At 38.6% G+C, this 13,746-nt stretch overlaps 2 protein-coding genes across 4 annotated transcripts; one reads left to right on the top strand and one right to left on the bottom strand.

The window, feature by feature from the left end:
* Positions 1-404: 404 nt before the first annotated feature.
* On the top strand, positions 405-6,620 carry LOC121185594 (myelin-associated glycoprotein-like). Of its 3 annotated transcripts, none has more exons than XM_041043841.1 (10): positions 405-1,060; positions 1,157-1,658; positions 2,685-2,754; positions 2,952-3,317; positions 4,227-4,511; positions 4,901-5,161; positions 5,255-5,339; positions 5,831-5,920; positions 6,099-6,168; positions 6,247-6,620. In XM_041043841.1, the coding sequence occupies exons 3-10, from the start codon at positions 2,706-2,708 to the stop codon at positions 6,280-6,282; spliced, it is 1,242 nt and encodes a 413-aa protein (XP_040899775.1). In that variant the 5' UTR covers positions 405-1,060; positions 1,157-1,658; positions 2,685-2,705; the 3' UTR covers positions 6,283-6,620. The 3 variants fall into 3 exon arrangements, with proteins under 3 accessions (XP_040899775.1, XP_040899773.1, XP_040899772.1); XM_041043839.1 differs by having other exon boundaries at positions 406-1,060; positions 1,157-1,360; positions 5,828-5,920; positions 6,247-6,619; XM_041043838.1 differs by having other exon boundaries at positions 406-1,060; positions 5,828-5,920; positions 6,247-6,619.
* A 3,551-nt stretch (positions 6,621-10,171) lies between these two features.
* On the bottom strand, positions 10,172-13,200 carry LOC121185608 (sialic acid-binding Ig-like lectin 12). Its single transcript, XM_041043865.1, has 8 exons — positions 13,144-13,200; positions 12,947-13,001; positions 12,445-12,825; positions 12,116-12,166; positions 11,889-11,997; positions 11,450-11,524; positions 11,146-11,236; positions 10,172-11,013 (listed from the first exon to the last, which is right to left on the bottom strand). Exons 2-8 carry the CDS (start codon positions 12,999-13,001, stop codon positions 10,939-10,941), a joined length of 837 nt encoding a protein of 278 aa, XP_040899799.1. The 5' UTR covers positions 13,144-13,200; the 3' UTR covers positions 10,172-10,938.
* Positions 13,201-13,746: the final 546 nt, after the last annotated feature.

Here is a 13,746-nt window from a genome sequence, read left to right as displayed (position 1 = left end):
ACAGGTGAGGAGGAAGTGATTCCAGGGTTTTTTTTGCAATGTTTGTAAGGAGGGAGAAGAGGGCCTTAGAGTTTCCTTCATTAGAACTGATTAAACCAGAATAGCACATGGATTTGGCTTCAGAAATACAATAGTCTGTAAAGAGGGAGGAAATCTGCTTTGCAGTCAACAGGTGTAACACCTGAGCAGTAGATTAAATCCCCCATAAGTATTAAGTTTGGTGAGAGTGTGGAGAGGTGTCAGGAACGCAGCAACGTCAGTGATAACTTCCACGTTAGGCTTTGGTGGGCGATACAGAGTGGAAACAATAGCGGGAATAGGTCATTCACAGGTGCTATCCTCCACTTCTCGCGGTAAATTTTCGCGAGACCTCCTCCTCGGCCGGAGTCAAGAGGTTGAGAAATGTAAACAAACCCCTGAGGAGTAGCATCGAGTGAGGCTGCAGCCATGTTTCAGTTAGACACAGAAAGTCAAGCTTACGGTCAACGAGGAGATCCCGCAAAAAAAAAAAAAAAAATGTCCCTTACGCGTGAGTGAGCGGATGTTGAAAAGACCAAAGCTGGCAGTAGTGGTGCTGAGTTTGTCAGCCGTGTTAGCCGTACCTAGCTAGGCGGGCTAACACACTGTGATCAGCTGGGCGACCGGTGTTCATCGGTGGCCGTGGAGTAGTGGACCAGAATGACTTGATGGAGTTGTATTTGTTGTAGGGAAAGTTCCGACGGGAGCCACGGTGGATGTATTCCCGTCGAGGCAGATGTAAGCGGAGCAGAGCTACTGATGCATGATGAACACAAGACAGGACGGTCCACACATGATTAAACCACATAGTTGACAAAGGCTGTGGCAGCGTCGGAGGCAGCAGGCAGGCTAATCTTTGCCTAAACACACACTCAAACGTGGATGGTTCCTTTGATGCGAGACAAGGTCAGGCCCTCGGTCTGTCCTGCAGGGACAGGGTCTTTAAAATGGAGGAGCCTGACACTTCTAAATCAGTGCTGGAACTTCAACAGACAAACCAGCAGCACGGAGGGACATCACGGAGGTTTCTTTTGGTAAACAGGTAAAGAATTTTTTTTTAGTTAAGTACAGTTGTATTTTTCAGGTATTGTGTAATTGCTATTAATTCTGTGTTTCGTTTTTTGTTTTGAATCCACAGATTTGCTCTTTGCACATCCCAAACTTTTAGATCATCACATTTTCTGTCAAGAGTAACTCAGCATCCACCGGCTTCATCAGAGCCGGCTCTAGCCATTGTGCCAGAGGTGGGGTATTTGAAGGGGGTTTACTGCAAACAGCCCTTGTGGTGCTGCTGCAACAGTGGAGGTCTGTCACAGAGGACTCTCACACCACAACACTGAAGGTGTGAACTGAACAGAGAGTGTGACCATGTGACAGGAACCTTTGCTTTTGTTCTTGTTTTTACATTAAATATAACAAAGTAAAAAAGCTTCCTTTTCTTTTTCTTTTTTTGTCAAAGACGTGTTAAAACATTTATTATAATTTCCAGTCAAAGGCAAAGAGATGTTTCAATATTGGTAACAAAAAAGTTGAGCTCACACATGACAGCACATATCCTGTGGCATTGACTTAAAAAAAATCACCTGAGACAAGGAAATCCTGTCTGTGCAACTCTACATCTTTGATACAGACAGAGTGAGGTACAGTAATAGTTGTTTATATTTTATTCTCACTAGCTGAACTTCTACTGACTTTTTATGAGTTTGCATGTTACTGCTTTCAATCAGTATGTGCTGTACAGGAAAGTGTTTCATCTTTGTACAACATGGATCTTGTATCACTGCATTAGATCTTAACAGTGCAGTCGAGTCGCGCTTGTACCTCAGGTGTAATCAAGCTTGTTGGACAACTACTAATGATACTGTTTTGGCCTCTTGATTAAATGTTTTGCTCAAAAACAGGTCTTCGTACTCACTTGTTTGTGGTGTCGTCTATAGTTTGGTCACTGTTTTCTTTGTTGTCTAAAAGAACAATCAAATTCACACATGGCCTGTGCAAATAACAAATTGTTATACAGCAAATGACAGCAACACTGACAACTTTTAACTTAACAACTGACAATAACTTTTTTTAAGTGACACTGTTAAAAAAATTAAATGGTCTCACACCCTCTGTGTTTCAATCATTAATGCTTGAGCTTCTGCAGAAAGGGTCCTACTCACAGATTAATATATTTAAAGTACGTACAGTAAGTCATTGGAGGATATAAGGCTTTATATGAAATATGTATCAAATGAATAATTAAAGAGGCCACATTTTTAGAGGTTTATAGGTTTTTGGTTAACTCCATGTGCAAGTGGTGTTCTTGATCGGTGGTAATAGGGCTTAAGGAGTCTAGAGTTCATGAAGTGGTTCATGTGTCTCACAAAAAATAAAATAGGGGAAGTGTATATCTTCGCAAAATTTTATTGATCAATCTCTTCTAATGTGATTACTGATGTGTATAAATAGGAGTAAAAAGAGGAATGTGTCTGAAAACAAAATTATTCTAACTTTATGGGCAACAGTGTACAATAAGCTTCCCTAATATGTGTCTGATGAGACAAAAGTTAGATTTGTGTGTAACACAGTGGATGCGTGGTATAATAAAAGTGGAATGGAAACTAGACAAGTCATCTCCCATCAGAAGGAGGTGACAGTGGAAATATTTGTCACTTTATTTGCAGGTCAGACCCTGAGAAGACAAGATGGATGCTTTGAAATGGCCTCTGTTCTTTCTGTGGTTCTGCGTTAAAGGTATATTATATTTCTCTATACTGTATATCCACCAGTAACCATTCTGCGTTCACTAGAAGTACAGTTGTTTTTTGTCTTTTTTTGGTGTGTTATTATCTCCTTTGTTCAGTCAAAGAAATGAATTTTCAGGTGAATTTGTTTTTATGTGGGCTCTCTTTCACTCTTTTGTTTTCATTTCATCACATTTTACTCTGCAGTTGTTCATCAGACTGAAGGCTCGTCTTGGACCATCAACCTGCCTTCCTCAGTAAAAGGTCTCCCCGGATACTGTGTGGTGATTCCCTGCTCATTTAACTACCCAGACCTCGAGAGGAATATCACTAAATACACTGGGATTTGGATGGAGCAAACAAGTCATGCCATCTATCACCCAGTTGAGTCAGAAATTCTGCAGGACTATCGGAGTCGGACAGAGCTGCTGGGAGACGTCACACAGAAGAACTGTTCACTGAAGATCGATCCCCTCAAACAAAGTGACCAAGGGCCTTTTTTTTTCAGGATTGATTTGGAAAACTATGACAAGTTTTCTTACAAAGAAAAGACAGTCACCATTACAATGATTAGTAAGTAATATAAACAACTTTCAAAGAACGTCTTTATATCGTAGTTAATTAAGGAATTAACATTACAGTTAATGCCTTAATTTTACCATGAGTCTAACTTTGGTGTTCTCGTAATGTTTTCCTTTTGCATATCTGAGCATTTTTTTTTGTAGTTAATCAGCCCTAGTCACCAGTCGTTACACTGATCAGTGGGAACAGAGCACAGACGGAACATTTTGAAATAATTTGTTTACTTTCCTTACGTTATTGAATGATTCTTTCAACTGTGTTTATGTCTATGGTTCATTTCATTGTCTTGACATCAAAAGCATTCTTATTCAAACAACTTAAGTTTCATTTCTACAGACAGATGCAGTACCGTGTTAAGATTTCCTACATGTTAAGCGTCGTGCTCACAGCAGTTCTATCAACATATTTATCTGTCCTAAAGCTTGAAATCAGACTTTGAAAACCTTTGGACTGTTGTGACCTGGATGTTTAGAGTGTGAATAGTGAGAGCTAATTTTGTGGAAACATAAAGTAAATACCAAAATGAAGTTTCCATTCTAGTGCAGTGTTTTTTTTTTTTTAAACCAGAACTGAGTTCTCATCTGGGGGGCCTCCACTCAAAAACAGGAAGCATTGTTCTTTCTATACCTTTACCCCACATTCCTCTGTAACATGTTTTAGCACTCAGTTCCAGTTTGTTTTAATTATCTTATTTAATTTGAGAAGGCTTATGATTTGTGATCATCAAATAAAATGCTTCTATTTTTTTTTTAATTGAAACAAGTGATGCCAGAAAACAAAACTTCAAAACACGCAGCATTGCTTCAAACAGCCTGGTACATTAAGTGCTCTACCTTATATACATAACAGTGGACTTAGGATGTTTGCTATTGCTTATCATAACCTTTCTTGTTGTTACAGGTAAACTAGAAATCGATATTTCTATGCAAGAGGAAGTAGTGGAGGGTCAAACTGTTCAGGCGTCCTGCTCTGTGTCTCCCATCTGTCCCACCTCTCCCCCTGTCTTCAGCTGGAGTCACTCTGGAAAGCAGCATTCACATTCACAGCAGCTTGGAGATGGTCAGTGGGTGTCAACAGCTACTCTGACCTTTCACCCTACCAGACCTGATCACAACAAGCCTTTACTATGCACTGTGAGATACAAGGGAGGGCAGCAGGAAATATCCAAAGTCCTCAAAGTAAATTGTAAGTATATACAACAGTGGTGACAGTAAAAGCCGATGCTTCAGACATCCTGACTTGAACTTCACCAGTTTTAGGGTGATGATACATTAAATGCTGGATTCAGGGTTTGTTTTTATTTATTTATTAATTTGTTTGCTGGCATGGCTGTAGATTCTTATCATCTCATTTTTGTATGTGTGTTGGCCTCAGTAATCACATCATGAACACTTGTATGTTTACATGCAGGCGTCCCAGTGAATGTGAAGTTTGAGTACAAGTCTGATGTAAAGAAGCTGTGCAGCTCAATTGCTCCAGCAATGCTCACCCTCCTAACAGCAACTATCATTTTCAATTTAAACACATGAAATAGGAGTATGGCTAACTCAGAACTGCATTACTTGTCCTTACAGATGCCCCTGAGATTCAGGATGTCTCCTCCTGCTCCTTACATGGGGATGTGGTAAAGTGTATGTGCTTTGTGACGTCCTGGCCTCCCAGCATGGTCTATTTTGTGCTTTCTGACAAAGTCCTGCCTGTCACCACGATAAAGGGACACGGCACGGTTACCATTGGGACAGTCCAGGTGGACTTTGGATCTTCTGAGTTTGTCCGCTGTCTGGCAAACAACACAGTGGGCAATGCCAGCATCTCACTCTCTTTACCTGTCAATGGTAAATGAGCGTTTATGTGTCAAACACATAACGTCTAATATGTTAGCATGAATTGTAGAGAAATATGACTACACATGGTTTCTGTTTGGACAGGTAAGATGCAGAATCTGTACATCGCCGTCGGAGCAGGTGTGGGTTTGGTGATACTTTTAATAACAGTGGGATTTGTTATAAAATGGTAAGTTGGTATGGAAAATGTTTCCTCTCACTGAAAGCAAGAAAAAGTAAAGTTACTGTGTTTTCTTCCAGTAGTTTTTAAAAATTATTTATTGTCTACAATTATCTCTTTCTAACACATTACTATGTGTAATGTTCCACTCTGCTTCAGATATATTTTGGATTAATATTCTCTGCCAACTGTAATGTAAATAATTACCAGTCATGACAGCTTTTTGCTTCTGTGCTCTGTTTCCTATCATAACTGTAATCAGTACTGTAAACTGTTCTGTAATCTGAATGCTGGCCCTCTAACTTTGTGCACTGCCAGCCCTGTTTGTATTATGTTTTATGTGCATGTTAATATAGAGTGGAAATCTGTCTTATCCACACCACTTGGACCACGGTTGGAGCAGTGGGTTTACTTGCACTCTGCATCTCTAGCTTCAGTGGTGGTGTAAGAAGTGTTTTGTTTTCAGGCTCATAAATTCAAAACAGTTATTTTTCCAGTAGGCGGACACCTGGAAACACGGCAACACCTCACATGAGTGCTATGGAGGCAACCAAAGCTGAAGAGCGCTCCCAGTGTGCTACGATGAAAAGGTTACTGTTGTTCACCCGAGTTTGGAATAATATTCCAAATAATAATAATAATATTCCAAACTTAGGTGAATATTTCCTCATGATTTAAAATGAAATGAGGAAGCTAATCTTGCATTGTCTGTGTATATGCTGCCGTATGCTGGGTGTAAAATGTTTGCTTTCTGCATTGATTTCTCAGAAAACAGATGGACTGCGATGATGAAAAGTATCAGTATCATACCACTGATCACATATACGGCAACATGGAGGTATGTGAAGTTTTCTGCAGTCATTCATTATTTCCATGTGTGAAAGAAGAGACTGAGTTAATTTTATTTCCTACACAGACTGACTTGGATGATGCTATATATGCCAATATGTAACATCGTTGAATCCACTGGTGCAGCTGCAGATCTTCATGTTGTCCAGATGATGTGGGTCAAGACAGTGGTGAAAAAATAAATAAATAAATACGGCTGTACCTGCTATTTCCTGTATTCTGTTATGACACAAGTGTTATTTTTGTGCATGCTGCAGTTCACATACTACTTTTTCCAAAGAAAGTTGCTCATGTCTTAAAATGACTTTAAATGCACTTGTGTTTGCAGTTATGCTTTTGAACTTTTCCTGACTTTTTATAACAATAATATATCATGTGTTGTGATTAATTATCATTAAATTCCTGTAATCGTTTGCTCGTAAACATGTTTGAGAACTTTTTTTGTTATACAGTATCAGCCGTCCAATAAGAACACATACGGGTTACACTACAAGTGTGCCTTTTGAACTTCCTCTTTTCTTTATCATAGTGTTAGATAAGAACATAGCTGCTAAAGTTCTGCTTAAGTTTTGAAAGGCCTGTTTCCTGCTGCTATGCGGCTCGTGTCACCCTTTTTGTGCACTGCTGCAAAAGCAAAAGCCTCACTGGGCTTTTTTCCATCACAGCAACACAGCATTTTCAAAAAAGAGGTGTAGTACCTTGACATAAAAATCCAGAGGCCATATTAACTATTTGATTCTAAGAATGTCTGTTTTACAAACATATCTGCTTGTGTGGCAGCACCTCTTCATGTAGAGAAAGAGTTTTACTGTAAAATGACAGGAAGGAAAAGAGGAAGCAGGTAACCGTCTTGACTAAAAATACTGAAGTGATGGCAAACGCAAAAACACCTTCTCACTATTGATTTTACATGTAAGGTAAAATGAGGGGAAGATGCCCGCCCAAGTGAGTCCACCACATAAACAGCACAAAGTGACACTCTGGCTGACAGAGACAGGAACACAAAGAACAAAGCTTGTGACAGCCAAAGGAAGGTCGGTTATGTCTTTGTGTTGCTTACACACATGAGGGCTTTCATCTATTTTGACATTATGCACAACAGCAGATTTTGAAGTAACTCAACCAATAGATCTGTTTGTTTTGACAACACCTACACATTTCTGTTTTTGTTGAGTGAAAGAGAGAGACCCCCGCCACCTGGAACAAAATGCCTCAGAGAAATCTTCCACCCACATCTGTATTTTTTATGTGGTCTAATTTATGTGGCTGTGTAAAAACTACATACATTAAATGACACAAACAGCATTAAATCTGAAAAAAAAAAAATCAATTTGCTGACTGCTTATTGACTGTTCATATTAACAGAAAAGGTTAGGGAAGAATTACCCACAATTATTATTCATAGACTTTTTTTCAAATATTGTCTGACAAGTTGTTTTGTTTTAGCCTTTGAAAATTAGACCTCATTGAAGTGTTCTCATATTTAGATTAACTGGTCTTTTAAAACTATTTTACTTTAGTATACATCATAAACAACTAAAAAAAACACATGCACTTATGTTGTTTTTGTAAATCATACAACCTGGAAATACCTAGTGGGGTAAGATGCCCATTCTATATTTATCACACCAATTTTAATAAGGAACATCTTTTCCTATCACAATTGTACATGTCAAACACAGTAAACACATGAATAAAGTTGCATTTAAAAAGCATTTAATGTCAATCAGACACAGTAAACACTGGATTGAAACTCTTCCAAACAATACAATAGCACAGCAGATAAGAGGTGGCAAATAACGATTAAAGTGTTGCTGATCGCAGAGACCAGGCAGTATTTTCTGCCCAATAGGAAATGTTGCGTATGTCTTAATTGATAGATTGTGTTCTTAATTCACAGTGTTAATGATCAAATTCTGGTCCAACAGTATATCTGTTATCACACCAGATAGCAGAGTAAAACCTCTCTTTCGCAGTGGACAGAATCAGCTCAACAGTCAACATCTGCGTGAACAGCGAGCGAATGCAACAACTGTAAGATGAACAATATGTGATATGAATTCATTTAACATGCAGAATGAAAGGAGAAATTTGGGTCATGAACTGGGCTCACGTCATATTCTTGTGGAGCTCATTGCCTGCTGGCCTCCTCTGTATTGCACTGTGCAGTTTAAAGGCTTGCTGAAATCAGCGGGCAGAGGTTTGAAGGTCAGCTTCGACACCGTTTCCCAGTTCCATTTATTCAGCATCTTTGATTGGTGCTTGACGATTCCAGAGCGACTCCAGGTGAACTGAGGGGGGATGGATGGGCAGGAGTGAGACACAGAGCAGGAGGCAGTTACTTTATCGTACACCCTCACAGACAGAGAGGGAGGCTGTGGATCACCTGTGGAGATTAAACATCATATCAACATGGCTCTTAACACAATGAATGAATCAATCATTATCAAGTGTGCCGTCTCAAAAATCCCTCAAACAATCTATACAATACTCACTAATGACATCGATGGACACTGCATTTTTTGTGTAGGAGAAGCTTTTGTATTGTGGCATTTCTATCCTGAAGTAGAAAGGGCCAACATCAGTCTTCCTCACACCATCCAGCAGCATGGTGCAGTTGTGTGACCGCAGATCTCCCAAAAACTGGGTTCGTTTTGCGTACTCGTTACTCAGTTTCCATTTGGGGAGATTGGTCGAGACAATCGTATTCTCTTTCTTCCAGAATCCAGTCCGCCTGTTCAGGTTCATTTTTGAGGTGGGCTTGGGGTAAGTGTAGGTGCAGGGAATAACCACACAGGAGCCCAGCAGGGCAGGAATATTTGCTGGTACATTTGCGGTCCATTGGCCAGTATGGGACTGGATACCATGGGTCACTAGGAACAAGAAAGAACATTGATTTATCTTTGAGTATAAGATGATGTATTTAATGCAGCAGCGTTTTAATTTGAGACTCACCTTGTAACAGCAGAAAGGACAGCAGCACCTTCAGCGACATCACTGATGAAAAAAAAAAGTGTGAAACAGCATAAAGTCAGTGAAGACACTTTCATTTCTATTGTATTTCTGCACATGTCACTCACCTCTAAATCCTCTTAACAGCTCAGTGGATATGCCTGCACTTTCAGTGCTTGTGAGATTTATTCCCTGTCTTTGGGTGTTATATTTATAGTCAGGCTTCACCCTTTAAAATTGCAAGTGTTGCCAAATGCATTGAGCTCATAGAGGCAGTATTTGGTGTTTATACAGCTACAACAGAGGCCTTGGAAACAGAAGCTTTTGCAATACTGTAAGTGATGACTTTCTCCTATTTGTCCACCATGTAACATGTTTCTGTTTTGATACTTTGATCACAAACACATGAACAGAAAAAGCAAGGCCAAAGAACACAGAGGTCCAGTCATGCACAGAAGCTACAGTTTGCCTCAATACTGATGAAAAAAAACAGGGCCTTTAAAGGCCATCTACCATTGAGGGAATTGGATTGTCTACGATACAACTTGTGGGCAGAGTGTAGATGAGGTGAAAGACAAGGTAATTAATTCTTTGTCAATAAAAAAAAAAAAATACTGCATGGACATTTCAGATATTTTAAGTTTAAGCTGTTTTGGTTGTTGAGGGAAATACCGCAGTTAACCACATTTCCTTTTGAGGAAACCAACATAGGGGAAGTATTCATTCCTAAATTTTGCCATGTCATGGTCAATGAAATTAGATCAAAAAACCTCACAAAGAAAAAAAGGTCCTTTCAATATGACAACATACACTGTCACATTTAGTTGGGCATGTGCATGGGAAGTAAAATGCGTACAACCATTAGATTGTTTAACAAAGCCATTAACAGGACATTCAGTTATATTAACACAAAGTGACACTGTCCAGTACTTTATGTAACAGTCAAAGTATCTGTCACAGTTTAGCAGAGGGAGTGAATCAAAGTTCAAGGACTCTGCAGCTACTGCTGAGCAAAATGAAAGCAACAGTGGCCACAGTAACAGGGTTCACACTTACGCTTTATTTACCACAGGCATTCAGGCTTTATTTACAGAGTAGCAACATTCGTTTAGTTCAGTTTGATACACCAGTTGCAGTGCAGTGGAAGAGTACTGGACTCCTTAGATCACAGGACAGGCAGCAACACAAGACAACCACTTTTAACCCTTTATTTTTGATAATGTCCTTAAATGAAACATCATAGTACAAGTAATAATTTGATCTCTGGATCGATGACTGAATTAAAAGAAAAAACAGAAGTTTCAGTCCCAGCACAGATGACACAGGAAGTTAAGTAGAAAAAACATCTTGAGAAAGACTAGAAAAGACACACCTTAGTAATTTGCAGAACACAAAATGTCAAGTGAAGCTACACAGCTATTCAGTACTACACAAACCCACTCTCTGCAGTACTTTAGTATAGAAGATTTTATGAATAAATCTCACATAAAAAAAAACGAACAGTCATGCAATGTAACAAACAGCTTGCAAAACTGAAGTGAAAGCAATAATAAGCTCTACATTATTAATAGTTCCAATGTTTACTCAGTGTAATGAATGAATTCCAAACCACTTTATATGAATTAATATAAATAAATAGCTTGCAACAGCCCCTGGACAAACAGACGTGACGTGGTCATCCGTCCTACTCACCATGCCACATGTTGTCACATGGACATGGATATGTCAACAAAACAATCCAAAATTCAAATATTGCATTTAAGACAAAGTTTAAGTCCAAATGTATTTGTGAGATGCAGCTTTTGTACTATTTTGAAAAATCCACATTTGCATATACATTGTCCATGCGATCCATACTTTGACCCATCTGATCTGTAATGGCCTGCAAAAACAGAAGTGTTACAGTAAGGTTAGTTATAAAGTAGTTTAGAGTACCCTGACTTGTCAGTTTTTTTTTTGTCTTAGCTACCATTTTCTCTGGATACTAAAACCAAAATGAGATGGGGTATTGTACCTCAGTGTTGATGTAGACAGGTTCGTCAATAACCTTCAGCTCAGGAAGTTTCTTATTTTCATGATTTTTGCCACATGCACTTGCTTGGATTCTAATTTGAGAAACAGGGGATCAGAAATGTGTCATTAACAATGTGTCAGTTCACATGTAGGCTCCGAATCTGCAGTCAAAAGTATCTACAAGTACAGCCTTAATGTGTCTACGACTAAGCTCTGGTTCTTGTATTGCTTACATGCATATACACAGTGAGAGAAAATAACATTTCACTTCTAATGTGATTTAAAAATTGTATCATATAACAAACCTTTGGGTCTGATTTGATGATGCGCTGCTAAAGTTTGCATAATATCCAGATTCCTCGTTTCTGAAAGACTGTTTCCTGTAAAACAAAAAAAAGAATTTTCATGGCAAGTCACTGGACGTAAGTGTGAATAACATGCTAAATTTTGAAAAAAGAGAGCCTGCCTATTTTACATTTCTATAGTATATGTTATTATTTTATGACGTATGAAAAGACCCTGCTTTGAATAATAATAACACACACTTTTCCTCTTGCAGATGAATATGTCTTCTACTGCCATATTCTGCATGTACATCATTCTGTACAGTAACAAGTGAAGTAACAATCTAACGTTTAAGAGTAAAGAGGGACTGCACATGGTTTACGTAAGGATAACACCAGGATCATGGCCATGAAACATAAATTCTCACGTTCAATTCACACGTTCTGAAAGTAAAGTTACCTTTTGTGCTTAATGCCACAGGAAATTCCAATGATAAGAAAAATGATCAGAAGTGCAGAAAGTGGAACACAGATGGACACATATATTTGAGTGTCCTGGGTCCTCTCCACTGTGAGGAAAATTACAAATTCTGTGAAAAATTATCTTTTCAGTAAAGGAAATCGAATATCAGACTGTGATTTAACCAAAAACAAACAGATAAATGTAAAATAAATGTAAAAACCTACCGCTTGCGTCTGTAGGGTTGAGAATTGGCCCACTCGTGATATTCACAATATCTAAATAATTTGTAACAATTTTCATTAGGATTATATTTTACCCCGTGGTACTATTTTGTCATAACTGTTTGAACTGAAATATTACTTAGCCTGTTAGCAAACTGAGGAATACACATTTGAGAAGTGTAAATGAGATGATAGAAACTTAAAGGTTATACCTTTAAGTTTACCGGTGGTACACCAGATGAGGAACATGAGGTGTTGAATTAATTTTCTCTTTACTCAAGCAGATGAATATAATTTTGATCATATTTAAAATGTTTTGCTGAAATTCTTACCAGATGTACCAGACACATCAATGCAGACAGACTTGTCATAGAAACTGAACTTTTGTTCCTTTTCAATAAGTCTCACATAGAGTCCCATATCGCTATGCGTGATGTTTAGGATCCTGAGGGAGCAGTTACCCTCCGCTTTATTTCCGATGAGCATGGTCTTTCCTCTGTACCACTCGAACACATATGTGTCATTAGTGTGAAAAACATATTGATATTGGTCATTGTCATAAGTGTTGAAGCTACTTTTCACACGCCTTTTCCAGTAAACTTGAAGCTTATCAGTGTGGTACATTTCTGGATAGGAAAAGTTGCATAATATGGTCACGTTGGAGCCCAATGTTGCATTAATGTGGCGAGGGACATTAATCTTCCACAGCTGACCTGTGTTAAAACCAAACCAAACCATTATATTATTATCAGAATGATTTTAATATATTTATAAAAGTGAATACTTTCTGAGACAAAATTCAAAACAAAAACTTAAACATAGGATGTCACCCACCAGGAGAGGCCAGGATCAGTGTGAGACAAAGAGGAATCAGACCCAGAAGCTTCATCTGATCCAGGAAAGACATTCTGAGGTTAACTGACACAATCTTGGAGATAACTCAGTTTTACAGCATGGTAGCCACATACCATGAAGTTCTAAAGTCAAACTGGCTGTATTTTACAATTTAAAAGCTTAAAATAAACACTCACTGTGAGAGGATCCCAGAAGAGGCGCTAATGCTTTGCGGTACTTGGTACAAAATGTAGCACTGTAGCACTGATGTGAAATTTTTGGGTGTATTTCCTGTTGCTTGGAGGTCATGAATTGCAAAAAAAAAAAAAAAAAAAAAAGGAAGTTTTGACAGAGTTTTAGTATACTTTTGTGGCCTAGTGGCCCAGGAAAAATTAGACAACTTTCTTTTTTTACACCTTTCTAGCAACAGCTCAGAAGTGTGAAGATATGAACAAAGTCTCAGTAAGTTAACATAGTTATTGGCATTTCACACATGCAGAAAGGAATGCGCACGCCCGAACTGTACCTGTGCTAGTGTGGCTCACAGAGTACACAACAAAAGACACACACTATTTTATTCTCAGCATAACTCAACAGATCCAAATGTTTGCTGTTCATAGGCAAAAACACAAGAATCTTCAGTAAATACTGTTAGGTACTTAATTACATGCTGTTAGGTTCTTCCTCCAGTGTGAGGGAGGAAGTGACCAAGTTTGGTCTCAGCCAAAATAAATGTGTGACCTGAGAATGACACACAGTGGTTCAGTGAAAGGCTTACATGTGCTGCCAGCACTGCGTTT

This window comes from Toxotes jaculatrix, chromosome 8 (genome assembly GCF_017976425.1).
Source record: "Toxotes jaculatrix isolate fToxJac2 chromosome 8, fToxJac2.pri, whole genome shotgun sequence".
In the NCBI taxonomy this organism is placed as follows: domain Eukaryota; kingdom Metazoa; phylum Chordata; class Actinopteri; family Toxotidae; genus Toxotes; species Toxotes jaculatrix.
The sequence above is the reverse complement of the archived record's forward strand: the minus strand, read 5'-3'. Positions and strand labels throughout refer to the sequence as shown.

What these genes read in the sequence shown, in the direction of transcription:
- LOC121185594 (XM_041043839.1), top strand. Translation starts at nt 2,706, where the DNA reads ATGGATGCTTTGAAATGGCCTCTGTTCTTTCTGTGGTTCTGCGTTAAA. An exon ending in CAAAGTCCTCAAAGTAAATT is followed by an intron (nt 4,512 to 4,900) that starts GTAAGTATATAC and finishes TTGTCCTTACAG; the next exon opens with ATGCCCCTGAGATTCAGGAT. An exon ending in ACATATACGGCAACATGGAG is followed by an intron (nt 6,169 to 6,246) that starts GTATGTGAAGTT and finishes TTTCCTACACAG; the next exon opens with ACTGACTTGGATGATGCTAT.
- LOC121185608 (XM_041043865.1), bottom strand. Translation starts at nt 13,001, where the DNA reads ATGAAGCTTCTGGGTCTGATTCCTCTTTGTCTCACACTGATCCTGGCC. An exon ending in CAACCCTACAGACGCAAGCG is followed by an intron (nt 11,998 to 12,115) that starts GTAGGTTTTTAC and finishes TTTTCCTCACAG; the next exon opens with TGGAGAGGACCCAGGACACT. An exon ending in CTGTCTACATCAACACTGAG is followed by an intron (nt 11,014 to 11,145) that starts GTACAATACCCC and finishes CTGTTTTTGCAG; the next exon opens with GCCATTACAGATCAGATGGG.